At 35.0% G+C, this 23,715-nt stretch overlaps 1 protein-coding gene and 1 long non-coding RNA gene across 5 annotated transcripts in view; one reads left to right on the top strand and one right to left on the bottom strand.

Annotated features, from left to right (window-relative positions):
- The window catches only part of UBE4B (ubiquitination factor E4B), a 118,159-nt gene that overhangs the window by 69,671 nt on the left and 24,773 nt on the right, over nt 1–23,715 (bottom strand). For all 4 annotated transcript variants that reach the window (XM_007491597.2, XM_056795801.1, XM_056795802.1 and 1 more), the window contains exons 2-4: nt 18,650–18,836; nt 3,860–3,995; nt 1,983–2,070 (exon numbers count right to left, since the gene is read on the bottom strand). In XM_007491597.2, the coding sequence (XP_007491659.1) occupies nt 1,983–2,070; nt 3,860–3,995; nt 18,650–18,836 (411 nt within the window). The remainder of the gene's footprint in view (nt 1–1,982; nt 2,071–3,859; nt 3,996–18,649; nt 18,837–23,715) is intronic.
- On the top strand, nt 3,941–9,417 carry LOC103105938 (uncharacterized). The gene is made up of 3 exons (XR_466473.3): nt 3,941–4,026; nt 4,118–4,290; nt 8,339–9,417. It is a non-coding gene; the product is annotated as an uncharacterized LOC103105938 (long non-coding RNA).

Genomic DNA, 23,715 nt, shown 5'->3' on the forward strand with positions numbered 1-23,715 from the left:
GACATCTGGGAAGCAAGCAGTGTCAACCGTGGCCTCAGAGCTACACACAAATGTAGAAAGCACAGCCAACAAGCAAAGGGAACAAGACATCCTAATGCAAGGAGACATATTTTATACAACAAATATGACCAAGTCTTAGTGTGATGAGACCCACGATTAGACTACTGGCTTCAAAAAGAAACAATCAAATACTCCTAAAGACTTGTGATTTCATTGTGGCTTTTTGTTCCTACAATAAAGATTACACTATCCATGCCTACCAGTCCAGTGGAACTTCTGACCTTGTCCTCCCATAAGATAACTACCAGAGCCCATCTTATCTTCTCTTTCCACCATAAGGATACCAACCAATGAAATGCAGAAGCAAATCATCCAGTGGTTCTCTCTCTATACATAACATGAACAGCCCATTTTCTTTTTAATCACAGTTTCATGACAAGTTTACTCTGGTTTTTCCTTAGAGCTCTTTATTTATGTGTTGACTCCTACAAATACCAACTATCCATCTCTTCACTGCTCTGATACTCAATTTTTAATTCTTCAGAAACTATAACATTCCATGACCTGTAGCTATACAACTTCTTTACAGAGAAAAGTTTAGGGTCATTAATGGAGCTCTGCAAAATTTCCATAGGAAGAGGACATTGAGGGGGCCGTGACAGCTGATGTTACGCAATGGGTAATCAATCACAAAGACTAAGGGCTGCACTGGCTGTCCTTGGCCCCAGTGAGAAGAACTAAGGAACATGACATAAGACTCACAAAGGGACACTCAGGCTTAATGCCAGGAAAAATTTCCTAATAATCAGAGCTGTCCCAATGTAGAATAGACTGCCTATGGAAAGAAGGCGTTCCTTCTTTAACCAGAGATTTTCTATCAAGCCTAGATGACCACTATTAAGACATGGTGCAGAAGGGATAATTGTTCAGCTAAAGGTTGGACTCGATGGCCTTTCAAATTCAATAACTGTGTCCTTGAATGGAAACTTTCCATCTCTGTCAGTATAGTCAGTGAGGGGAATGCATAAAAATTTTTTCCATGATCATTTAAATTGGGTGATGTGATTATAATTACCGGGTATAGACTAACACTGAAAGAAATGTTCTTTTTCTTACAAACAATAGAGACTCGAGTTAGTTAGCAAAAAATAAACCACATATACTTTCAAAGAGGGTTCCCAAAAATGAAGTCAGTCTTTCTCTCTCTCTCTCTCTCTCTCTCTCTCTCTCTCTCTCTCTCTCTCAAAAAAAAAAAAAAGGTCTTAGAATCAATACTATGTATTTGTTCCAATGAAGCTGGTAAAGGCTAGGCAACTGGATTTAAGTGACTTGCCCAGGGTCACATAGCTGGAGGCCACATCTGAACCCAGGACCTCTAGGCCTGGCTCTTAATCCACTTAACTACCCAGATGCCCCCAAGGATCTCTCCTTTTCATAAAAATGTTATCAGTTTCTCTTCTACCTACTATACCTGGTGCAGATTCACTGGCAAGGTGAAGAATCAAAACATCATCATTTCTATTTTGCTATCACCTGTGGACAAATTTATCCATCCTGAATTCTCAATCTGTTTTTTCACATTATGATAATGAGAGTTACCTACAAGTCTATTAACCTGAGCAACACTTCAGGAAGGGTGTCTTTCCTTAGCTCCAAAAAGTCAGCTCACAAAAGAAAGCTTCTTTCCTCATCAAAGAGTTTATATTGACCTCTAGAAGCACAGAATCCCTGACCTGGAAGGGACTTCAAAAGTTGGGAAAGTCCAACCCAAACATAAATGCCCTCCACATCATCTACATGATGCCTTTAAACCTCCAGGGATAGAGAGTACACCAGCTCTGGAAATGGCCTGTTCTACAAAAAGAAATACATAAATCCCTTCTAACACAGCATACTGAGCTACTGTTTTAGCTGTGATTGTGTTTTTTCAATTCTATATAAAAGACATGGCATGTGAAGGATGCATTTTGTTTCTCACCAACCTTATCAGAGAGGGTCCTTTTTTCTCTGCGATCATTTTCATCAACCTCCATATTTTCAATTCCTGAATCTACATCCACCTGGGACATGCTTTAGGGAGAAAGAAAAACAATTAACTTTTAGGAGATCCAGACAGTTTTTTAATATCATGCCTAATTGGGAAAATTGTTCAAAATCAAAGAAAAGTATTTAGATGAAAGAACTGAAAGGGGGATAGGAAGGACCTATTGCCATTAGCAACATTGGCCAGTAGAGGTTTTTATCTCATTTCTTGTTCTTGATATCACATTAAAAGTAAAGCAATTAAAACAGCTAACACTCATCTTTTTATTTCAACTAAGGAAAATGACAGAAAATCCTTATCTCTCTTTGGACTCTCTATGATTGAATCTCATTTCCCAACAAAATAAGTTCCTTAAGGACTAGGACTATATCTCACTTTTCTATTTGTATCTCCCTATAGTTAGGGCATATTAGGTGTTTAACAAATGTGTTTATTGATGCTCTAGTTTCCCTTTAGACAGTTATATAGACTACCCACCCACATTTCTAAGCATGCCATAAAGCTAAAACCTAAAAATTACTAACAAAACAGTTAAAGATATATTTGTGTATTATATATAACAAAGTTAGTGATAAGGGAGGCAACTAAGGGCATAATGGATAGAACACTGAACTTAGAATAAAAAAAGACCCAAGTTCAAATCTTGCCTCTTATACTTAACTAGCTATGTGACTGCAGTTGAGTTGTTTTTCAATTGTATTTGATCCTTTGTAACTCTGGGGTGTTTTTTTCAAAGAGATACTAGAGTGGTTTGTCACTTCCTTCTCCGGCTCATTTTACAAGAGAGGAGGAAACTGAGGTCAATGGGATTAAGTGACTTGCCCAGGGTCATACAACTACCAAGTAAGTGTCTGAGGTCAGATTTGAAGATGAGTCTTCCTGACTCCAAGTCCAGCTGCCCCATGTAACTCTGAGCAAACCATTTAACCTCACTCAGCCTTAAGTTCCTCAACTGTAAAATGGGGATGATAACATAATTCACAGGACTGAGAGGATTAACTTAGGTAGCATATGTAAAATTTTATAAAAATTGGTCATAGCTTCATAAACATACCACTGATTTCCATTGTTCTGCCTAGCTTAATGAACTCAAATAATTTAATTAACTTTTTCTCACCTTAAAATCAATTTGACCCGTCTCTTCAAGAACAAAAGTAACCAACCGTGGCTAATCTAACCAGGTCCCTTTAACCAGGTACCACGCTGCCAGTGTTTTCTGATATGTGATAAGCAATAAGGAGAAATGAAACCCTCAGACAACAGGTAATATTCACAGGTGTTGAACTCTTCTCCAGGCCCAAATCCCTTCAAATGTAAGAATGACACATATATTGTATAATTCCCCTACATTCAGTATTAGCTTCATTCTGATAAATTGGAACCTTCGTGTCTACCTGTAACAGTGCTTACCTGGATCTGTGAGATCTATGGATCAGAAAAAAGATCCATTATCTTTATTATATGTCAGTCGGACATGATGATTACCAACATCCCAAATGCCATTTTCATTACACAAAAATAATTCCAACATGCATAATTTTTAAAAAACCTTGTTCCAAAGCTTAAGAATTGCTGTAACAATTAAGAACAGAGATCCTGTCCAATAGTTGCCCATTAATACTTCCCCATAATAAGGAGAGCCTCTTGCCACCCTTTGAAACATTTACCAGCAGCACTACTTATTGGCCACGCACACTGTATGTGCACAGTACTCAGAGGAAACAAGGCAATGACTAACGGCTATTTCCTTATAAAGACAACAATGACTTGATATTTCCCAAATGCAATAGTTTTGTGGAAAATCTGCCTCTTCACCTTTTCTCACAGGAGACGCTGTCAATATCCATGCTCTGGGACCGAGAGAGAGATTGCGACTGGGTTTCAAGACTATTAGAAGGTGAGCTGCTGAGAGAACTGACTCCTTCACTGCTCTGGCTTCGATGCGCGACTCCTGAAAGCAATGTGAAAAGAGCTGTAAAGGAGTAAGAGCTTCACTGTTTTCATTCAGATTGCTATGAAACTTAATAATTAACAAATATCTAATGATAATTTTATGCCATCATTTTTTGGTAGCAAAGAATTAGATGCCCACTGACTAGGAGTGGTAAAATCGGTCCATGAACATGAAATATGACTGTGCTGTAAGAAATGATGAATGGAGAAATACAAAAGTATGGGAAGAACTCCATGAACTTATACAGAGTGAAGAGGAGCCAAAAAAAATTCTACATAAGGACTACAGTGAGGTAAACAGAAAGAATTAGAACAATTGAAAGTTAATGCTACAAAAATACAACATACAAAAAATATAAGAACAAAGAAGAGAAATGAAAAGACCCTGCTTCCTCTCCTTTGCAGAGGGGAAGGGCCACTGGCTTTGGAACACCTAAGATATATATTTGGGGGGTTGGGGTAGTGTGATTAGTTTTAACTATTATATATGTATATATATATATATATCCATATCCTCTTTTTCTTTTTAAAACAAATCATAATAGAGAATGATTTTCTGGGAGGGAGAAGGATATAGGAGAAATGTTAAGTAATGTAAAAACAAAATGCATTAATAAGAACTTATTTTTTAAAGGAACTGTTATTCTGTCTGCTGAAGTAATAGTCATTGAAATCACCTAAGAAAATTCATAGATCATCCTTATGCTTATTTAGTGCCTATAATTATAGGAATTCAGTTATATTAGCATGTCAGTTACTTTCCCAATACCATCTCCCAAAAATGGAAGTATTTTAGAGACGAAAATGGAAGCACAGAAGTTATCTCTAGTAACAGTCAATGGGACAGCTGGAACTAGGATCTGAGATTTAATGACACCTTCCAAATTATATAGTAGTTCTTGGACATGCAGGAAATAATTTTTTGTCTTAATCTAACAGAAAGTATCATAACAGTTGTAATGTAACAAAAATAGAAGCAATTAAGAAATGTCGATGTAAACAAATCTGACTTACCAGCTACCAGTGAAACTCAGTTACTGTCATAAGTATTCTTTCATTCATTTAATTTAATTTAATGAAATCAATATTTATTAAATAACTTTGTGTAGGGCACTGTGCTGGATGCTAGGAATACAAAACTCAATCAGACTTGGTCCTTTACCCTCAAGAAGCTTACAATCTAAGGCACAGTGGCTGACACTCAAAAAGACTTACTTTCATATTATAACTGCCTGTCACATAGGAAACATTTCATCAAACACCTGATAAGTGATTTTTAAATAACATTCCTGTATTGGAGATGGGAAAAGGAAAAGCATAGAGCAAGTAACTTACAGTTGTAGTTTAAGTATTTCCAACATGGACAAAATTATAGACCAATATATAACCCATTTGTGAAAAAAGTTATGAGCTGTGTTGTTAATGTCTTCAGTGAAAGAGAACATCACAAAACATTTCCCCACATTTTGTCATCAAAAAGGTTATTAACCTGCAGCAACTTACTCAAACCACTTTAGGGCAGTGGCAGGAATAGTGAATTTTCCCTAGTCTAAGAATTATTCAAAGAAACATAGAACCCACAGCACATACACAATTTGGAGGCCAACAGAGCAAGAACATAAATATTTATTCTTTCAGTCAGTTCTTAGTGAACTCGTCTTACATCATATTGTAGTATTTTCTTCCACAATGAACTAATCTTTTAAAAGTCACTAAGCCAAGCTGCAAATTCTCTTCCCAATCCTTTTTTCAATAGTTCTCCTTTCTTTCCTAGTTTCCCTCTTTCACTCTCATCTCATTGATAAAAAAAAATTTTTTTAAGCTCCCGTTTCACCTCTTCCAGGAATTCTGATTGTTATTGTTCTCAATCTGTGTTTTTCTCTAAGGTTTTGCTTTGCTTATAAATGTTTTGAATCATTCCCTTTTTCTATGTTTGTATGTCAAGTGTCCCTATAACCATAATCTTTTTTATGGTGGGATTCTTCTATTTGTTTGCTCTTTCTTCCTGCCTAGTTCCACACGTTAAGACTTGATGTTGGGACTAGGATCTATGCACACATGGAGAAGTTCTAGACTAGTTCTGCTGTCACCTTCTTGGACTACTGAATCTTGTGATGTTCCTGGATCTTGGAGACAGGTCAGGCTGGTGACCTGTAAGCTTTCAGTATTCCCAAAGTGTTCTAAACCAAGTCTGGTACAGGGTCTTATCACCTCACACCTGGATTACTATAACAGCCTGCTGGTGGATCGGCCTGCCTCATGTCTTCCCATTCCAAATCATCTTCCATTCAGATGCCAGTGATTTTCTTTAAGCATAGGTCCAATCATGTAAACTTTCCCATTCAAAGCCCTTCAGAACCTACTCCCCCCTCCAATCTTTTTTATCTTTTCATCCCTTATTCCCAGACACATATTCTTTGATCTTTGATCCAGTGAAACTGGCCACATGGCTGTTCCAAGAACAAGACACTACCTCTGCTGTATTTCATATCTAGATTACTCTACCTCCTACTTGGCTTCCTTATGACCCAACTAAAATTTGATCTTCTACAGGAATTCTTCCTTAACTCCTCTTAATTTTAGTGTCTTTTCTCTGTCAATTATTTCCTATTTATCTTATAGTTTTCTTTGTATGTATTTGGCTGCATGTTGTTCTCCTCAGTAGACTGTAAGCTCCTCGAGAGCAGGGACTGTCTTTTGCCTCTTTTTGTATCCCCAACATGTAGAAGAATGCCTGGCACATAATAGGCACTTAATAAATGCTTACTGAATGAATGACACAGTAAAATTGGTCTTCTCCCTGTTTTACACACACAACTTTTCATTTCCCATCTTTCTATCTTTGCACCTGCCTAGAATTCCCTCTCTCCTTATCTCTGCCTCACAGAATCCCTCTATTCCCTTAAAATGTACCTCAATTACCATCTTCTGCATGAAACCATTCCTGATTTTCTCAGATACCTCTCTTCCTAAACTACTTTTGAAATATTACTTATTTAATACTTTCAGAACATATGTAACTAGTTTATGCTTTTTGTTTCCTCTTCCATTAGAATGTAAGCCCTTTGTGAATAGATTGTTTTATTCTTTGTATTTGTATCCCCTACACTTAGCACATATTAGGCACTTAATACTTGTTGATGACTGCTGAATAGAGTATCTGCCCTGTAGTGTCCTGCCTCTCTTCCAAGACAAATGTGTGCTTCATTATCTATTTCTAGAACTAAGACTGATAAACTTCCTTCCGTGTTCTTTTCATTTGCTATATAGAAGTCACGGTGCACATGGCTGCTTGGTTCTCCTAACTACCCTCTGCATCATGTTCAGAATTTCTCTGATTTGTGGATTTCTGCTCTTTGGTAACAAGGTATAAAAATAAAGACCACAGTCCATCCTTGTCAAGAAGATTATAACCCTTCCATTGAGAAACTCCAGAGGGTCCCTAAAACCTTTGGGATCAATCTAAAGTGCTCTGTTAGGCATTTCCTTCCTTCCACTGTACTTGGCAAGCAAGGTAGCCGCAATGGTCTACTCTAGCCATTCCTTGAATGCTGTCCTCTCATATCTGCCTTAGTCTCTTTTGGCTTCCCTCAAGTCTAAGTTCAAAGGCACCCCGCCTCTACTAAATGCTAAGGTTTATGTACAGATTATAATAATGAATTAACAAGTTAAAGGCTCAAAGAGCTAACATTATTTCAATATCATCAGAGTATTGCATTTGGCCCATGTTATACTCCTATCCTCAAAATTATTTATAATTTATATGTTTTACACCTTAGCACACAGGTACATTATTCTAACAGTTTCCCAATTATAATAAGTAATGTTTTTCCTTTGAAAGAAAAACAGATTTCTAAACAACTGAGAAAATATCTTAAAATATAGAAATTCCTCTCTTTACAGTCTAAATAATAAATTCATATGCAACCAGTCAAGGATATAATATGCAAATGATCTTGGGAAATAAAGATATTTGAAATGGATAGACTGGCCTTTCCTGCCTTACTTGAAATCCTTCTCTGGCCTAGTCCATTAACACAATTTATTACACATACTGCCAAGTCAAAAGAGAGGAGCATAACTTGATTCAGTGGTTTTAAAATCTATTTTATTTCATCTCAATACAAATTTTCTCATTAGCTTAAATTCCCATTAAACCAGCTCTCTTCTTAAAGATAGCTTATTAGGAAATTTCCTCAAATGAGCTAGGCTATATACATATCAAATTAATATGGATTATAAGCAGGGAGCCCTGCATTTAATGTCAGATTTGGTTGATAGGTTGGCTAATTCTGCTGAATCATACTTTTTTCCTCTTTCATTTTTGTTCTTTAATACAAGGAATGGCTCTTTGGAGAGAGAAGCAGGAGGTACAGATGAGGAGAACTGTTAAGGAAATTCACCTTCCTACCTTTGGGCAAGTCTCTCTGGATGTTATCTACAAAATAATGGAATTGTACTAGACCCTCTGATCACAGATTTAAAATGGGAAGAGACTTTAGAAGTCACCTTGTCCAACATGTTCATTTTTCAGATGACGTAACTTAAGGCCAAGGAGGTTAAATGACTTCCCCAAAGACATAGACGCAGCAAAGTGCCAGACCTAGGTTTCAAATCCAGGAACTGTGATTCCAATTCTCGACTTAGATGATCTCTAAGAGCCCATTGGTAATGAGATAATACATATGGAAAAGGCCTATGAGATAGATAGGTCAAACATCAATGTAGATATATATCCATCTATCTACCAATTTATTCACACTGATAGGAGCACCCTACATGTCTAGCTGTTCCTCTATGTGTAAAAGGGGTAGAAGGATCATCTATAGAGATGGAAAGAGAATAATAAATTACTGAGATAAAAAAAAAACAGAAAAAAACAAGGATGTAAATAACTAGCAGGGTGTGTAACCTCCCAAAACAGCCTCCTCTCTTTTCTGTAAATTGAGGGGGTTGGGCAAGATGCTCTCTGAGGTTCCTTCCAGCTCTAATGCTGTGGAATTCCAGCCCTTTAAAAAGGGACAAAAATGACTTAAGTGTCTTATTCATAACTGAGTTTTTTAATCTTTCCCCAAGTCAGTATGGCATTACATGAACTCTACGCCTACATTTTTCATTTAATTTAGGGGAGGAGAAATAGAATCTTTCCCTACCTATGCTGATAAATAACTATAATCTGCTTCCATCAAATCAGTATATATCTTGTATTTACCTACTCCTACACATCTCACCCACTAGAATATAACATCCACAAAGGCAGGGACTATGTCTCTTTTCTCAGCATAGCATTAGGCACATAGTTGTGCTTAATAAAAGTTGACTTACTGACTGATGCACAGTCCTAGAAAGATGGTAACGGTCTATGTGACTGTTGCCAAATCACTTACCTTCCCAGGCCTCACTTTCATCCTTCCCCTCCTCCTGGCTTTTCTTCTAACTTTCCTGGCTTCTATACCCCGGCTCCACAGGTACCCTTCCCTGTCTGACTCCTTCTTTTCAGTTCCTTTTTGTGGCTGTTTTCTTCCAGAGGAAAAACTCTCTGAAGGCAGAAACTGTCTTTTTGCTTGTATTTGTATCCCCAGGCCTCAGAATAGTGTCTAGTACACAGTTAATGCTTAATAAATGGGTGTTACCATGCCTATAGAATGACGGTGTTGGCTTCTGAGGGTCCCTCCAGCCCAATCCCTGTTATTCAAAATTCTAGTTCGTGTGTGTCACAGTCAAGCAAATTCTAAGATCAACTTTTTATCCACTAAGCCAGAAGCCTCTCAATTGAACTTAATCAGGCATAAACTCCTAGAAAGGCCTTGAAGGGAAATATGAGGGAAGAAGGAAATAAGCATTTATATATTACTGTCAGATACTGGACTAAGTGTTTTACAATTTTTATCTCATTTGACTCTCACAATAACCCTGGGTTGCAGGTGCTGTTTAAATTCAGGAAAACAGAGTTTTAAGTGATGTACCCAGGTTTACATAGCTAGGAAGTATCTAAGGCCAGATTTAAACTCAGAGGCTCTAGGTGGCACAGTAGATATGTTAGGTCTGGAATCAGGAAAGCCTGAATACTAATACTAATGATGATCATGATAACACCTCCCAGAATTGCTGGGATGATCAAAGGAGACAATAGCTGCAGACAGTTTAGCACAGTGCACATGATGTAGAAGATACTCTACAAATTGTTTGCAATCAATCCAATGTAATCAAAATTAGAAAGTAAAGAAGTGGGGGGAAAATTTTTATAACAAATTTCTCTGATAAAAGTCTCACTTCTCAAATATATATACAACTAAGTCAAATGTATAAGAATAAAAGTCATTCCCCAATTGACAAATAGTCAATGGATATGAATAAGTTTTCAGATGAAGAAATCAAAGCCACCAATAATCACATGAAAAAAATGTTCCACAACTCAATAGAAAAATGCAAATTAAAACAACTCTGAGTTACCACCTCATACCTATCAGATTGGCCAATATGACAGAAAAGAAAAATGACAAATGTTGAATGGGGATTTGACAAAATTGAGACACTAATGTATTGCTGGTGGAGTTGTAAACTGGAGTTTTACACTGGCAATTTGGAATTATGCTTAAGGGGCTATAAAACTGTGCATGCCCTTTGATTCTGTAAAACCAATAGGTCAAGACAAAAAAGGAAGTGGAGAAAAGGTTCTACTTGTACAAAAATATTTATAGTAGCCTTTTTTGTGGTGGCAAAGAATTGGAAATTTGGGGGATCTCCATCAATTGAGGAATGGCTGAACAAATTATGGTATATGTTGGTGATGGAATGCCACTGTGCTATAAGGAATGATGGACAGGATGATTTCAGAAAGAACTCGGAAGATCTATATGAACTGATGCAGACTGAAATAAACAGGCTGCCTCCAAATACTTAATAAAGGCTCCTCTAAGTACTAAAAAATCCACTAAGCCACATAGTTCCCCCTTCCCTGATCATTTTATTTTTATTTAATTTTTTAACCAACTACATGAATAACAAATTTCCACATAAGTTTTCCTAAGTTATAGGGTCAAACTTTATCTTCCTGGCCCTTGATAATTTTTATCCTTTTTTTTCTTCCAGATGAATTTTGTTAGGTGTTTTTTTTTCCCCTAGCTCTATAAAATAATTCTTTGTTAGTTGTATTGGTATGGCATTGAATAATAAGTAAATTGATTTTTCTTATATTGTCTCAGTCTACTCATGAGCAATTACTATTTCAGTTGTTTAGATTTGTCTTTATTTGTAGAAAAAGCATTTTATCATCATGTTCATATGCATCCTGGATGTGTCTTGATAGGTAGCATCCCATGTATTTTATACAGTCTACAGTTATTTTAAGTATAGCTCCCTGGGGACAGCTGAGTAGCACAGTGGATTGAAAGCCAGGCATAAGAGACGAGAGGTCCTTGGTTCAAATCTGACCTCAGACACTTCCTAGCTGTGTGGCCCTGGGCAAGTCACTTGACCCCCATTGCCTAGCTCTTACTCTTCTAATTTTGGAACCAATATACAGTATTGATTCTAAGACAGAAGCTACGGTTTTTTAAAAAAAGACTTTTTTTAAATAAATATCTCTTCCCACTGTGTTTTGTTGGTGATATTTAGAAATATTGACAATGTATCAAGTTGATTTTATATAGTTATATTTTAAATAACAAGGTCCTGCAATCTTGTAAAATTTGTTCATTTTCAATATTTTTTAGCTTGTTCTCTAAGGTTTTCTAACTATGCCATCACATGATCTACTACGAAAAAGCTGTTTCCTTGTTGCCTATTTTTATTTTCTCAATTTTTTCTTATATTATTGCTATGATTAGCATTTCTAGTATGACACCAAATAATGACGGTGATAATAAACATCCATATTTGATATCTGATTTTATTTGGAAGTTTCTAGTTCAACCCCACTTTAGAAAACACTTGCTCTTGGCTTTTGATAGAAATATTATTTTAAGAAAAAGTCCAATTATTTCTATGCTTTTTAGTATTTTTAACAGGAATGGGTGTTGGATTACCAAAAGCTTTTCCAGATTAATATAATCATGATTTGTTGTTGTTTTTGTTATTTATAGGGTCAATTATGTTTAGTTTTCCCAATACTGAACCTGCCCTGCATATCTGGCATAAATCCCACCTGGTTAGAGTATGTAATCATTTTGACACACTGCTGTAATATCCTTGGCTAGTACTTTACGTTAAAATTTTGCATCAACATTAAATAGGGAAATTGATCCATAATTTTCTTTCTGTTTTTGCTCTTCCTGGTTTAGGTATCAATGTCAGATTTATGTCATAGAAGGAATTGGGTAGAATGACTTCTTTTTCTTTTTTCAAATGGTATATATAGCACAATTATTCTTTAAAATTTTTGTAAAATTCACTTGTAAATCCATCTGATTCAGGGTTTTTTTCTTAGAGAATTCATTGATGGATTATTCAACTTCTTTTTAGGGTTATTTAAGTATTCTATTTCCTCTTCTGCAATTCTGAACAATTTTTATTTTGATATATATTCATCCCTTTCATTTAGACTGTCCATTTTATTGGCATATAACTGAACAAAATAGCTCCTAATGATTAATTTAATGATGTATTCATCCTTTTCTGACACTGAGGATTGGGTTTTCTTCTTTCCTTTATTTAATCAATTTAGACAATGACTTACCTATTTTACTGTACTCTTCTCTCACATAAAACCACCTCTTACATTTTATTTTTTAATTCACCAGTTTTTTATTTTAATTTTATTAATCTCTATCTTGATATTCAGGATTTCTATTTTGGTGTTTAACTGGAGATTTAAAATTTGTTCTTTTTCTAGTTGCATGCTCTATTTGTTGATTTGCTCTTTTTCTCTTATTGTTTTAAGCATGTAGGGATATAAATTTTCCCCTAACTACTGCCTTGGCTACATCTCACAAATTTTGGTATGTTGTCTCACTGTCATCATCATCTTTAATGATTTTTTTCTTTGGCTCATTTTAAAAAATTAGATCATTTTGTTTCCAATTAATTTTTAATTTATGCTTCCAGGCTCTTCACTGACTGTAATTTTTATTGCATAATGGTCTGAAAAGGGTGCATTGAATAGCTCTACTTTTCTGCATTTTTTTTGGTGAGGTTTTCACGCTTGAGTACACAGTCAATTTATGTGAAAGTACAATTAAGAAAAAAGTATACTCTCTTATTTCCATTCAGTTTTCTCGAGGTCTATTATAGCTAATTTTTCTAAAATTCTATTAATCTCCTTAACTTTCTTCTTATTTTATTGTTAGATTTATCTAGTTCTGAGAGGAGATAAATTGAAGTTCATGAGTAATGCAGTTTTATTGTCTATTTCTTCTTGTAATTTATTTAACTTTTCCTTTATGACTATGGATGCATACATTTAGTATTAATGTTAATTCATTGTTGATGGTGCCTCTTAGTAAAATGCAATTTCCATGATTATTTCTCTTGATTAGGTATACTTTTGCTTTTGCTTTCTCTGAGATTGTGATTCCTACCCATGCCTTTTTTTACTTTAGCTCAATCATAATAGATTCTGTTTGAGCCTCTATTTTAACTCTCTGCATCTTTGTGTTTCAAGTATATTGCTTATAACAATGTACCTGTTGGATTTGGGTTTCTAATTCATTCTGCTATCTAGCTCTGTTTTATGAATCAGTTGATTCCATTCACATTCACAGTCATGACTATTAACTGTGTATTTCCTTCCACTCCATTTTCTTCTATTTATCCTTTTTTTAGCCTTGTCCATCCTCAAATGTCTTGTTTTGCTTCTGACCACTGTTTCCCTTAAATTGCACTCTCTTTATCACTCCTTCCCCTTCTACTTCCCTACTGGATAATTTCAACACTCAACTGAGCGTATGCGTGCAAATAGTTATATGTATAAATATATATTTATATGCATATATATTTATGTATACATATATATATATATATATATATACATATATATATAATCTTCCATCTGAACCAGTTCAGAGGAAGTGAATTTCAAGTGTTGTCTGCTACCCTGCTCTATTTCAGGTAAAAGAGAAATGCAAAGAGGATAATTTCCCTATCCTCCTTCCTCCTTCTCCCAGTACAACTCTTTCTCAGTCTTCTGTTTTTATTTTGAGATCATCCCAACATAACAGATTGACACCATACCCTTTGTCTACATAGATACTTATAACTCCTATAATGTTGATAGTGTTTGGAGTTATATATATCATCTCCCTATCTGGGAATGTAAACAATATAAATTTCTTAAGGTCATCATTATTTTTCAACCATGTTTTGTTGTTGTTGTTTTTTTAAAAATCTCTTGTGAGGAGTGAAATCTGAAATAACTGAGGAAACAGATTTGAACTTCCAAGTATATTGATTTATTAAGCAATGCATGCCAACTGGCCATCTGCAAGAAATCGGGACCAGGCCTCCTCAGCATGGCACTAGACCCTGAACATGGGGAAGATAGATTTTTGTGCATTAAAAAAAAAAAAACACAATTAACAGGATATAAACCAGGAAACAAGATTAGATAATTTGATTTCTTGCTGGAGGAAAGATGGGTGGGAAATTTCAAGTTGGGAGAGAAAGCAAATGTACAATTCCCTGAACTTAGAAAAAGGTATAATCCAGCTAGCAAGTATATGTAATGGGGATAAGCTAAAAGTCTTCTCGAAAAGGTCAGAGGTGAAACAAAGATGCCCATTATCATCATTATTATTTAATATTGTAATAGAAATGCCAGTTATAGCAATAAAAAGAAATTGAAAGAATTAGAATAGACAATAAGGGTAACTATCACTCTCTGTAGATGACAGGATGGTATACTTAGAGAATCCTAGAATCTATTCAAAACTAAGTGCAATAAATAATGAATAACTTTAGCAAAGTTGTAGGATATATAAAATGAGCCCACATATATCTTCAGCATATCAATATATTACCAACAAAGTCCAATAGCAAGAGAAATTCCATTTAAAATAACTGTAGATAACATAAACTATCTGTAAGTCTACCTGCCAAGACAAACCCAGGAATCATATGAATATAATTACAAAACACCTAATACAAATAAAATCAGATCTAAACAAATGGAAAAATATTATAATTCTACCTAAATTAATTTACATATTCAGTGCCATATCAATTGAACTACCAAAGTATTATTTCATGAAGCTAGAAAAAAAATTTCTTTTAATTCATCTGGAAGAAAAAAAGGTCAAGAATATCAAGGGAATTAATGGGGGGGAAACTGTGAAGGAAGGTGGCCTAGCAGTACCAGATCTCAAACTGGATTATAAAGTGGAATTAAAACAATCTGGTACTGGTCCAGAAATAAAATAGTAGATTGAAGGAATAGATAGGTACATAATAAATACCTCATAGTAAATGACTATATAGTAAATTGATTAACCCAAAGAGTCAAGCTTTAGGACAAGAATTCGTTTTGACAAAAATTGCTGGGAAAACTGGAAAACAATATAGCAGAAACTATGTTCAAAAGAACATCTGAGACCACATATCAAGATAAAGTCAAAATAGATACATAATTTAGACAGAAAGGGTGATATCATAAGCAAATAAAGGGAACATGGAATAGTTTATCTGCCAGATCTATGGATAAAGGAGGAATTTATGATTAAACAATAGAGAGCATTACATGATATAAAATGAATAATTTGATTATATTAAATTAAGACACAAACAAAACCAATGCAGCCAAGACTAGAATGAAAGTGGAGACACAAGAAAAAATTTTTGCAGCAAGTATCTTTGATAAAGGTCTTATTTTTCAAACACATAGAGAACTGAATCAAATGTATAAGAATACAAGTCATTTTTATGAAAAAGAATGCTATCCACCTCCAGAGAAAAAACTGTTGGGAGTAGAAATGCAGATGAAAACATATGATTTATCACATGTGTTCTTTGGGTATGTGTTTTGGAGTTTTCATTCTATAAGATTATTGACTTACAAAAGTGAATAATATGGAAATATGTTTTCTGTGATAATACACATATAACTCAGATTGAAATGCTTTTCAGCTGGGGTGGGGTGAGGAAAACAATCTGGATCATGTAACTATGGAAAATGTATGTTACTAAAATTAAAAAAGAAAAAAATGTCATTCCCCAACTGATAAATGGTCAAAGGATATGAACATTTTTTTAAAAATCTTAATTTTATTCAACCATTCTGAAAGGTAATTTGGAATTATGCCCAAAGGGTTTTAAAAGAATGCATGTCCTTTGAACTGGCAATACCAATACTTTTGGATTTGTACCTCAATTTTAAAAAATGGGGATGGACCTGTTTATACAGAAATATATTCATAGCTGTGCTTTTTGTGGTGGCAAAAAATTGGAAACTAAAGGGATGTCCATCAGTTGAGGAATGGCTGAACAAATTGTGGTATTTGATGGTGATGGACTACTAGTGCACTATAAGAAATGAACAGGATTTCAAAAAGAACTGGAAAGACTTATGTGAACTAATGCAGAGTGAAATAAGCAGAACCAGGAAAACATTATACACAGAACCGCAATATTGTGGAATGATCAAATGTGACAGACTTTGCTACTAACAGCAATACAACGATCCAGGACAATTCTCCACCTTCAGAGAAATAATTATTGAGAGTAGAAATACAGATGAAAACATATGATTTACCACTTGTTTATTTGGGTATATGTTTTGGGTTTTGGTTTTATAAAATTATTCACATACAAAAATGAATAATATGGAAATGTTTTGCATGATAATATGTTTATGTATAACCAAGACTGAATTGTTTATCAGCTCCAGGAGGGAAGAAGAGAAGAAGACACTATGGATCACATAACTTTGGAAAACTTATATGGAAACTTGTTATTAAAATCAAATAATAAATTTTTTAAATGAAATAAATAAATGAACAGTCATATGTTTGCACTAATTTAGATGCTTAAATATTTGCTGATTTAGAGGCCTCCGATTTGGCCCTATTCTCTATGTATATTGACACAAACATGAAGAGGGTAAGGGGAAAAAAATTTATATTTTCACTTTTAATCATGAAATGTGAGTTTCAATAACCTTTACTTTTATTATGCTTTTAATTTTTTTAATTATATGCCTAGGAAAAAAGGGAGGGGGGGGGGGATCTCAAGATTTTCCCAACGAAATACATGAAGTAATCCATACGATATTGTCATAATTGCAGAAGCCCCATAGGATGGTTCTCTCATTACCAATTTATCTTCATGGTCTAAAACTACGGGATCACTCCTTTCCTTTATGATCTATAGCATCGTTGCAGATTGTACTGTATTCTTTAGTTACTTTTCCCTCTAATTCTTAACCGTTTCTTAAATGTTTATATTGGCTCTGTAAATAAAATAAATGTGATCTTTTAGGGATAGTTGTCCTTATTTTATAAATGAAGAAAAGAGCAGCTCAGTGGTTAAGTGACGTCAAATATCACATTGCCTAGATCTTCCAAGATGCAGAAAATATATTCATCCTGACATTTTCAATAATCTTACTGGGGATAAAACACTTGCAAAAGACCCACTAGCCATGCCTGCAAGAATGCCAAGAACAATCAATCAATCAATAATCTATTAATAACTAAAGAAAATGTAATCTTTAAGGGTGGGAATCATGTCTATAATATCTTTGCAACCTTCAAGCTACCTAAGAATAGTAAGATGTTTGCATTCAGCAATCACTGAAGTTGTTTAATAAAGGATTGTGAAGAAATACATTATATCTCTTAAATAATTGATAACTAAACTATTGAAGGGTCTGGCCAATCTGAAAGGTTGGCACCTAAGATTTGAAGAGAAAAAAAATCAAAATTTGTTTAGAGAAATATGAAAATCATTTAACCTACAATTGCAAAACGGAAATAGTTAACTTAAGCCTTAAAATAGATCTCTCTAGGTCAGCTAAGGGGTTCAGTGGATAGAGAGCCAGTCAGTGTGTGGGTTCAAATTTAATCTCAGACATTTTCTTAGCTGTGTGACCTTGGGCAAATCATTTAATACCATTTGCTTACCCCTTACAATTCTTCTGCCTTGGAACCAATACACAGTATTGATTCTAAGACAAAAGGTAAGCGTTTTCTTTTAAAAAATAACGCTCTTGATACTATATTTCAAAGGAAAAAAATTAGTTTTGAAAAAAATTATAAAGAGTCAGGCCTAGAGATGAGAGGTCCTGGGTTTAAATATGACCTTAAAGACTTCCCAACTATGTGACCCTAGGCAAGTCAATTAACCCCTATTGCCTAGCCCAAATTGTTCTTCTGACTTAGAACCAATACTGAATATTGAACCGATACTGAATATTGAATCAAAGATCAAAACTAAGAATTTAAAAAAAAGAAAAAGATTATATATTTGATAGGGTAAAATATACTTTAAAAAACACACTATTAAGTATATTCATCAGTTCAAGGCTTTTAAAGCAGTAATATTTCATTGTGAATAGAAGTGCATAATAAATTTTAAACGTATACACACAAAAGAGTATGCAGCATTTGAAAATGTTAATCTTCATCATCTAGAATATATCAGAGAAACAATGCTATCTGAAAATTTAGAGAAATATCATGGTTAAAATTTAAAATTCCTTCCCAGGATTAAGCTAAGGCTTACCTGATGCACCTATTGGGGAGGTAGCTGGGGTCATGTTATGGACATTTAGACCAAGATTATGGGAAGGGCCAGGGGCTGGTGCTGCTACAGGAGGGCCTGGTGGGTTTTCTCTCTGTGGAGAGGTAAGTGGGGTAGAGGGCTGTGAAGTCTGTCCACCAGCAAGTCGAGCAAGGCGCCTCCGTCGGATCTAAAAAAAAAAATTTAAAGGTAATTTTTTTTAAATCCACTTCCCATTATATAATATTGTAAAATTTACAAATTGAGGCATGTATTTCAATTAGTTCACACAACCAGCATCATTATCCTTATTTTACAGATGAAGAACAGAGCAACTCAGAAATTAAGTGATTTGTCAAATATCAAATCGTCTGGACTTTCTAAGGAGCAGAAAACAGACTTATCCTGACAGTGCTCACTGGGGATAAAACACTTGAAAATCACCCTTTGGTATCCTTGTCTGTATATGGGGTTGGGGACCCTTGGACACATCTACAAAAATGCAGAGCATAATCAATCAATAATCTATCAATTAATAAACATTTATTAAGTGGGTCACCAGTTGCTCCTACCCTGATTCCAAGAAATCTTTTGAGAGTTATCTAACAAGCTATTGATTGAAAAGGTTGTGAAATAAAAAGGGCCTTCATGGAAGCTGCAGAATCTCTTTTGTATTTGATCTGCCATTTCAATCTTAGCTAATTAGGGTATATTAATTTTCTTAAGCTTATATCCTGGTACTGGCAGGAAGGGATATGCAGATAATTTTATAGCAATGTTGTTCAAAAGCTAGTTTCTGGATTGACAGAATGAGAGAAGAGGTGACATAGTTCATTACAAGCTATCATAGTAATAAGGAGAATCAGACACAAACCCAGAAGAAAAGAATCACTCAAAAACATCTACAAATAAAGACTCAAAGAAAAACACAGCTTAAACTCAAGTTCAACAAGAATTCATGGATCAACCATATATACAAAAATATTTGTATACAAAAATAGCTCTTTCTATAGTGGCAAACAACTGGAAACTGAAGAGATATGAAGAATTGGGGAATGACTGAACAAATTATGATACATGAGTGTGATGGAATACTACCATGATGTAAGAAGTGGCTAATGGAGTGGTTTCAGAAAAACCTGAGAAAACACAGAACTGATGAGGAGTGAAGTAAGCAGAAGCTGGCAACCAATCTACATGGTAACAACAATATTGTAAAGATAAATCAAATGGGAGAAAGACTTTGTAACATGACAAAAGTTCCCCAAGACTCATAATTTTAAAAAAAGTTATTCATTTCTAAACAAAGAATGATGGGCATTGAGCAAAGCATATTTTTCCTTTAATTTCTTTTTTCTTTGGTCAAATCATGGTTAATGAAAGAAACTTCTCATGATTTTGTATGTGTAATGTATTTTGTATTTATTGTCTTCTCAATGGGTGGAAGAAAGGGAAGAAGGAAAAACTGTGACCTGAAAATTGAATTAAAAAAAAAAGAATTCCCATTCAATTTTGTGTAAGTTGTCCACCCCCAAGATTATTTTAATCAATGAAATGAAAGGGTTAGAAGTAAAAATTGGAAAAGAAATGAGTTACCAAAAAAAAAAAAGAATTGGAAAGGGAAGTAACAGCTTGGTATAGGAGGTACAAAACTTCACATTTTGCAAACAACTTCTGAAAATTAGAATGAACCAAATAGAGACCACCAGTGAATGACACCATAAAACAACAAGTAGTAAACCAAAGTCAAAGATTTTAAAGAAGAAAATTTAAAGTATCGCATGCCAAAAACAAATAACCTGGAAAATAAAAGGAAAATTTAAGAATCACTAAACTATCTGAAAGCCATAATCAAAAACAAATTAAAAAAAAAAACAAAACACCACACACAAACCTAGACATATTTCTAAAAACCCAGACAAATCTCTTAGAACAGAGGTGTCATGCATTTGCCCAGAGATCACAATACTTCTAAGTAAGCCCAGATTAAAATATAACTGAGAAATATTTGCAAAATAAACTTAAAATATACTAGAACATACATAATGTTATACAGTTTCCTAAGTAAATATACCATCTCCAGGGATCATCTTTATGTATGGTTTAGTGAGAAAATTCATTTCTATGAGGTTGGTCACCACTGTCTTAAAATCAGAGAGCAAAGTAAAAATAGAAAGAATCTATGCCACTCATCTCATGAAAGGAACCCCAAAATGAAAATTCCCAGGAACATTTTAGCCAAAATTTAAAGTTTCTAGGTCAAAGAAAAAAGTACTTCAAACAGCAAGAAAGAAAGAATACAAGTATCAAAGAGCCACAGTCAGGATCATATATGATTCAGCCGCTACCACTATAAGGAATGAAGAGCTCATAATACAATATTCCAGAAGCAAAGGATATATAGGTTTACAACCAAGAATAAATTACCTAACAAAACTTAGTATAATCCTATAAAGGTAAAACGAACCTTTCTTTAAGGACACAAGCTTTCCTAATGAAAGGATCAGAACTGAGGGAAAATTCTGAAGTTCAAACATAGGATTCCAATGAAGAAAAACAAAAAAAGCAAACAGCCAAACATTCATAGGGGATTTAAAAATGATAAACTGCTTACTTTCTCATATGGAAGGAAGATACATGTGTCCCTCTGAACCTATAATTATCAGGAGTCACAGAGGGAGTTTTATTAGACAGAAGGCTGAGAGTAGTTCTGATATTTCTTGATGAGTTTAAAAGAAGAATAGAAACAGAGGGAAAGAGGAATACCCCAGGGAAGGGAAAGGGAAAAGATGGTTAAGGAAAAAATTGTCTCATCAGCTGAGTGACTGAGTAGAAGTCTACAGATAGAGGAGATGCTGACACTTGAATCCTATTCTCATCAGAACTTATCAGAGTAGGGAAGAACACACACACAGATGGGTACAAAAATACTTTTACTCAACGGAGAAAAGGAGGGAAAGGAAAGAAGACAGAATTAGAGGAAGAAAGGATAAATTAGTCCTGAGCAAAATAAACTCTAAGAACACAAAAAAAAGTATAGCTTTCATGTGGTCACAAAGAATTGGAAAGTAACTGATGGAGATCCCATCAATTGGGTAATGACTAAACAAGTTATAGTAAATGAGTTATGAAATACTGTTGTGCAAGAAATGATAAAAGAGGAGAGTAGCTAAGTGGGACAGTGGATGGACATCAGGCCTGGAATCAGGAGGTCCTGGGTTTAAATCTGACCTGGGATATAGGCAAATCTCTTAACCCTATTTGCCTAACCCTTTCCCTTCTGTCTTAAGAGTTGGTATGGGCTTTAAAAAAAAAATGAAATGATGAAGGGGATAGTAGTAGTAGTCTCTCGGTTACCGAGGATGACAATTGTCTTTGTGCGTTTTTGTGCACAAAGACACTTGTGCATGAAGGAGATTTAAGTGGAAAAGTCGATGCACAGAGACAGTCCCACTCTCTCGGCGTTGGAAGCCTGGGTCCATTGGCACGAAAAAAATTTGCATGAATTGATACAGAACAAATTGAATAAAACCAGGAAAAAAATATTTCTCATCAGCAAAATGACCAACCCTGATGCCAAGGACTAAGGATGAAACATGTTACTTACCTCAGACTGTAGAATGAGACATTTTTTTTGGACTCAATGTGAAATTTTGTTTTGCTTGGCTGCACACACACCTGCATGCATGTGCATGTACAGCATTTATGAACAGGCCCTGGTCCTCAAGAAGAAACACAAACTATCAATAACTCCTTGAAAATGTGTTGAACTTTTTAAAAATAAGCATCTTAAGCCCATTAAATTGGCAAATAGTTAAAAATTATAAAACTTGGGGGCAGCTGGGTAGCCCAGTGGATTGAGAGCCAGGCCTAGAGATGGGAGGTCCTAGGTTCAAATCTGGCCTCAGATACTTCCCAGCTGTGTTACCCTGGGCAAGTCACTTAACCCCCATTGCCTAACCCTGACCACTCTTCTGCCTTGGAGCCAATACATAGTATTGATTCCAAGACAGAAGGTAAGGGTTTAAAAAAAAATTTACAAAGCTCCATATTGGCAGGGCACAGCATGGAATCAGGGGGGATGGCAGGGAGTCCCTAAAAGGTTCCACATCCCTGGTATAGTCCCCACCAACCTTTTTATATCTACTATTCTGTAGATGGGGCTATGAACTGGTGTGATCTTTTAGGAAAGGAAATGTTAACATGCAACGAGACACAAGAATGTAATTCACTGATCCCATTACTAGATTTATAATTTTCTGATGTCCCTAAAAGTAAAAATTACATATTTGGATAAAAATATGTTATATAAACTATTATTTTAAATCACAAAAATCTGGAATCTTATGTGGTCCAATAATTCAGGTGTGGCTGAATTGTAGCAGATAAACATACTGAAATAGTAATGCACCATATATGACCCCCCAAAAATGCAAAAAAATCTAGTTAAACCTATTGGTTTCACCAGAGTGAAAGCAGTAACAAAATCTCTTCCCATCCCAAAGAGTGAGAGGGACAAATGAAACCAAGCAAGACATTTTTATTATGTTATGGTTGGTGATATTCTGCATTAAATTAACTGAGGCCAATTTCTCCCCCAAAATTCCATAGCTCCAAGACTAACACTCTTCCCACTACATCATGCTGCTGATCAAGGTGTTGACCATGTTTAAGGTTTAGAATTTGAACAAGATTCATTCTCAGGTTTCAGGAATAGGAGGAAATCATATGTGAATCTGTCCTGGCCCACGGATTTAGAAATATACAAGACTCAGAAATCATCAAATTCAATTCCCACATTCTATAGATTAGGAACCTAAAGCACAAAGAGCTGATGATGGAATTTGCCCAAGCTTGCACTGGATCAAAGTCTGCTCTTCCTGACTCCAGATTCAGAGGGAATACTGAGAGAGGAATAGATAAGCCATGCCCTCTGACCAGAAACTGAAGTCTACAAAAGGTAATAAAGTGCAATAAGGCTGGTAGCACAAGAAAGGTGAATGACAATTGTAGAAAAGGCTTTAAGACACTTGAGAGCCTGAAGGCAATAGGAAGCCACTGCCAATTTT

This window comes from Monodelphis domestica, chromosome 4, assembly GCF_027887165.1.
Source record: "Monodelphis domestica isolate mMonDom1 chromosome 4, mMonDom1.pri, whole genome shotgun sequence".
NCBI classification, from domain to species: Eukaryota; Metazoa; Chordata; class Mammalia; order Didelphimorphia; family Didelphidae; genus Monodelphis; species Monodelphis domestica.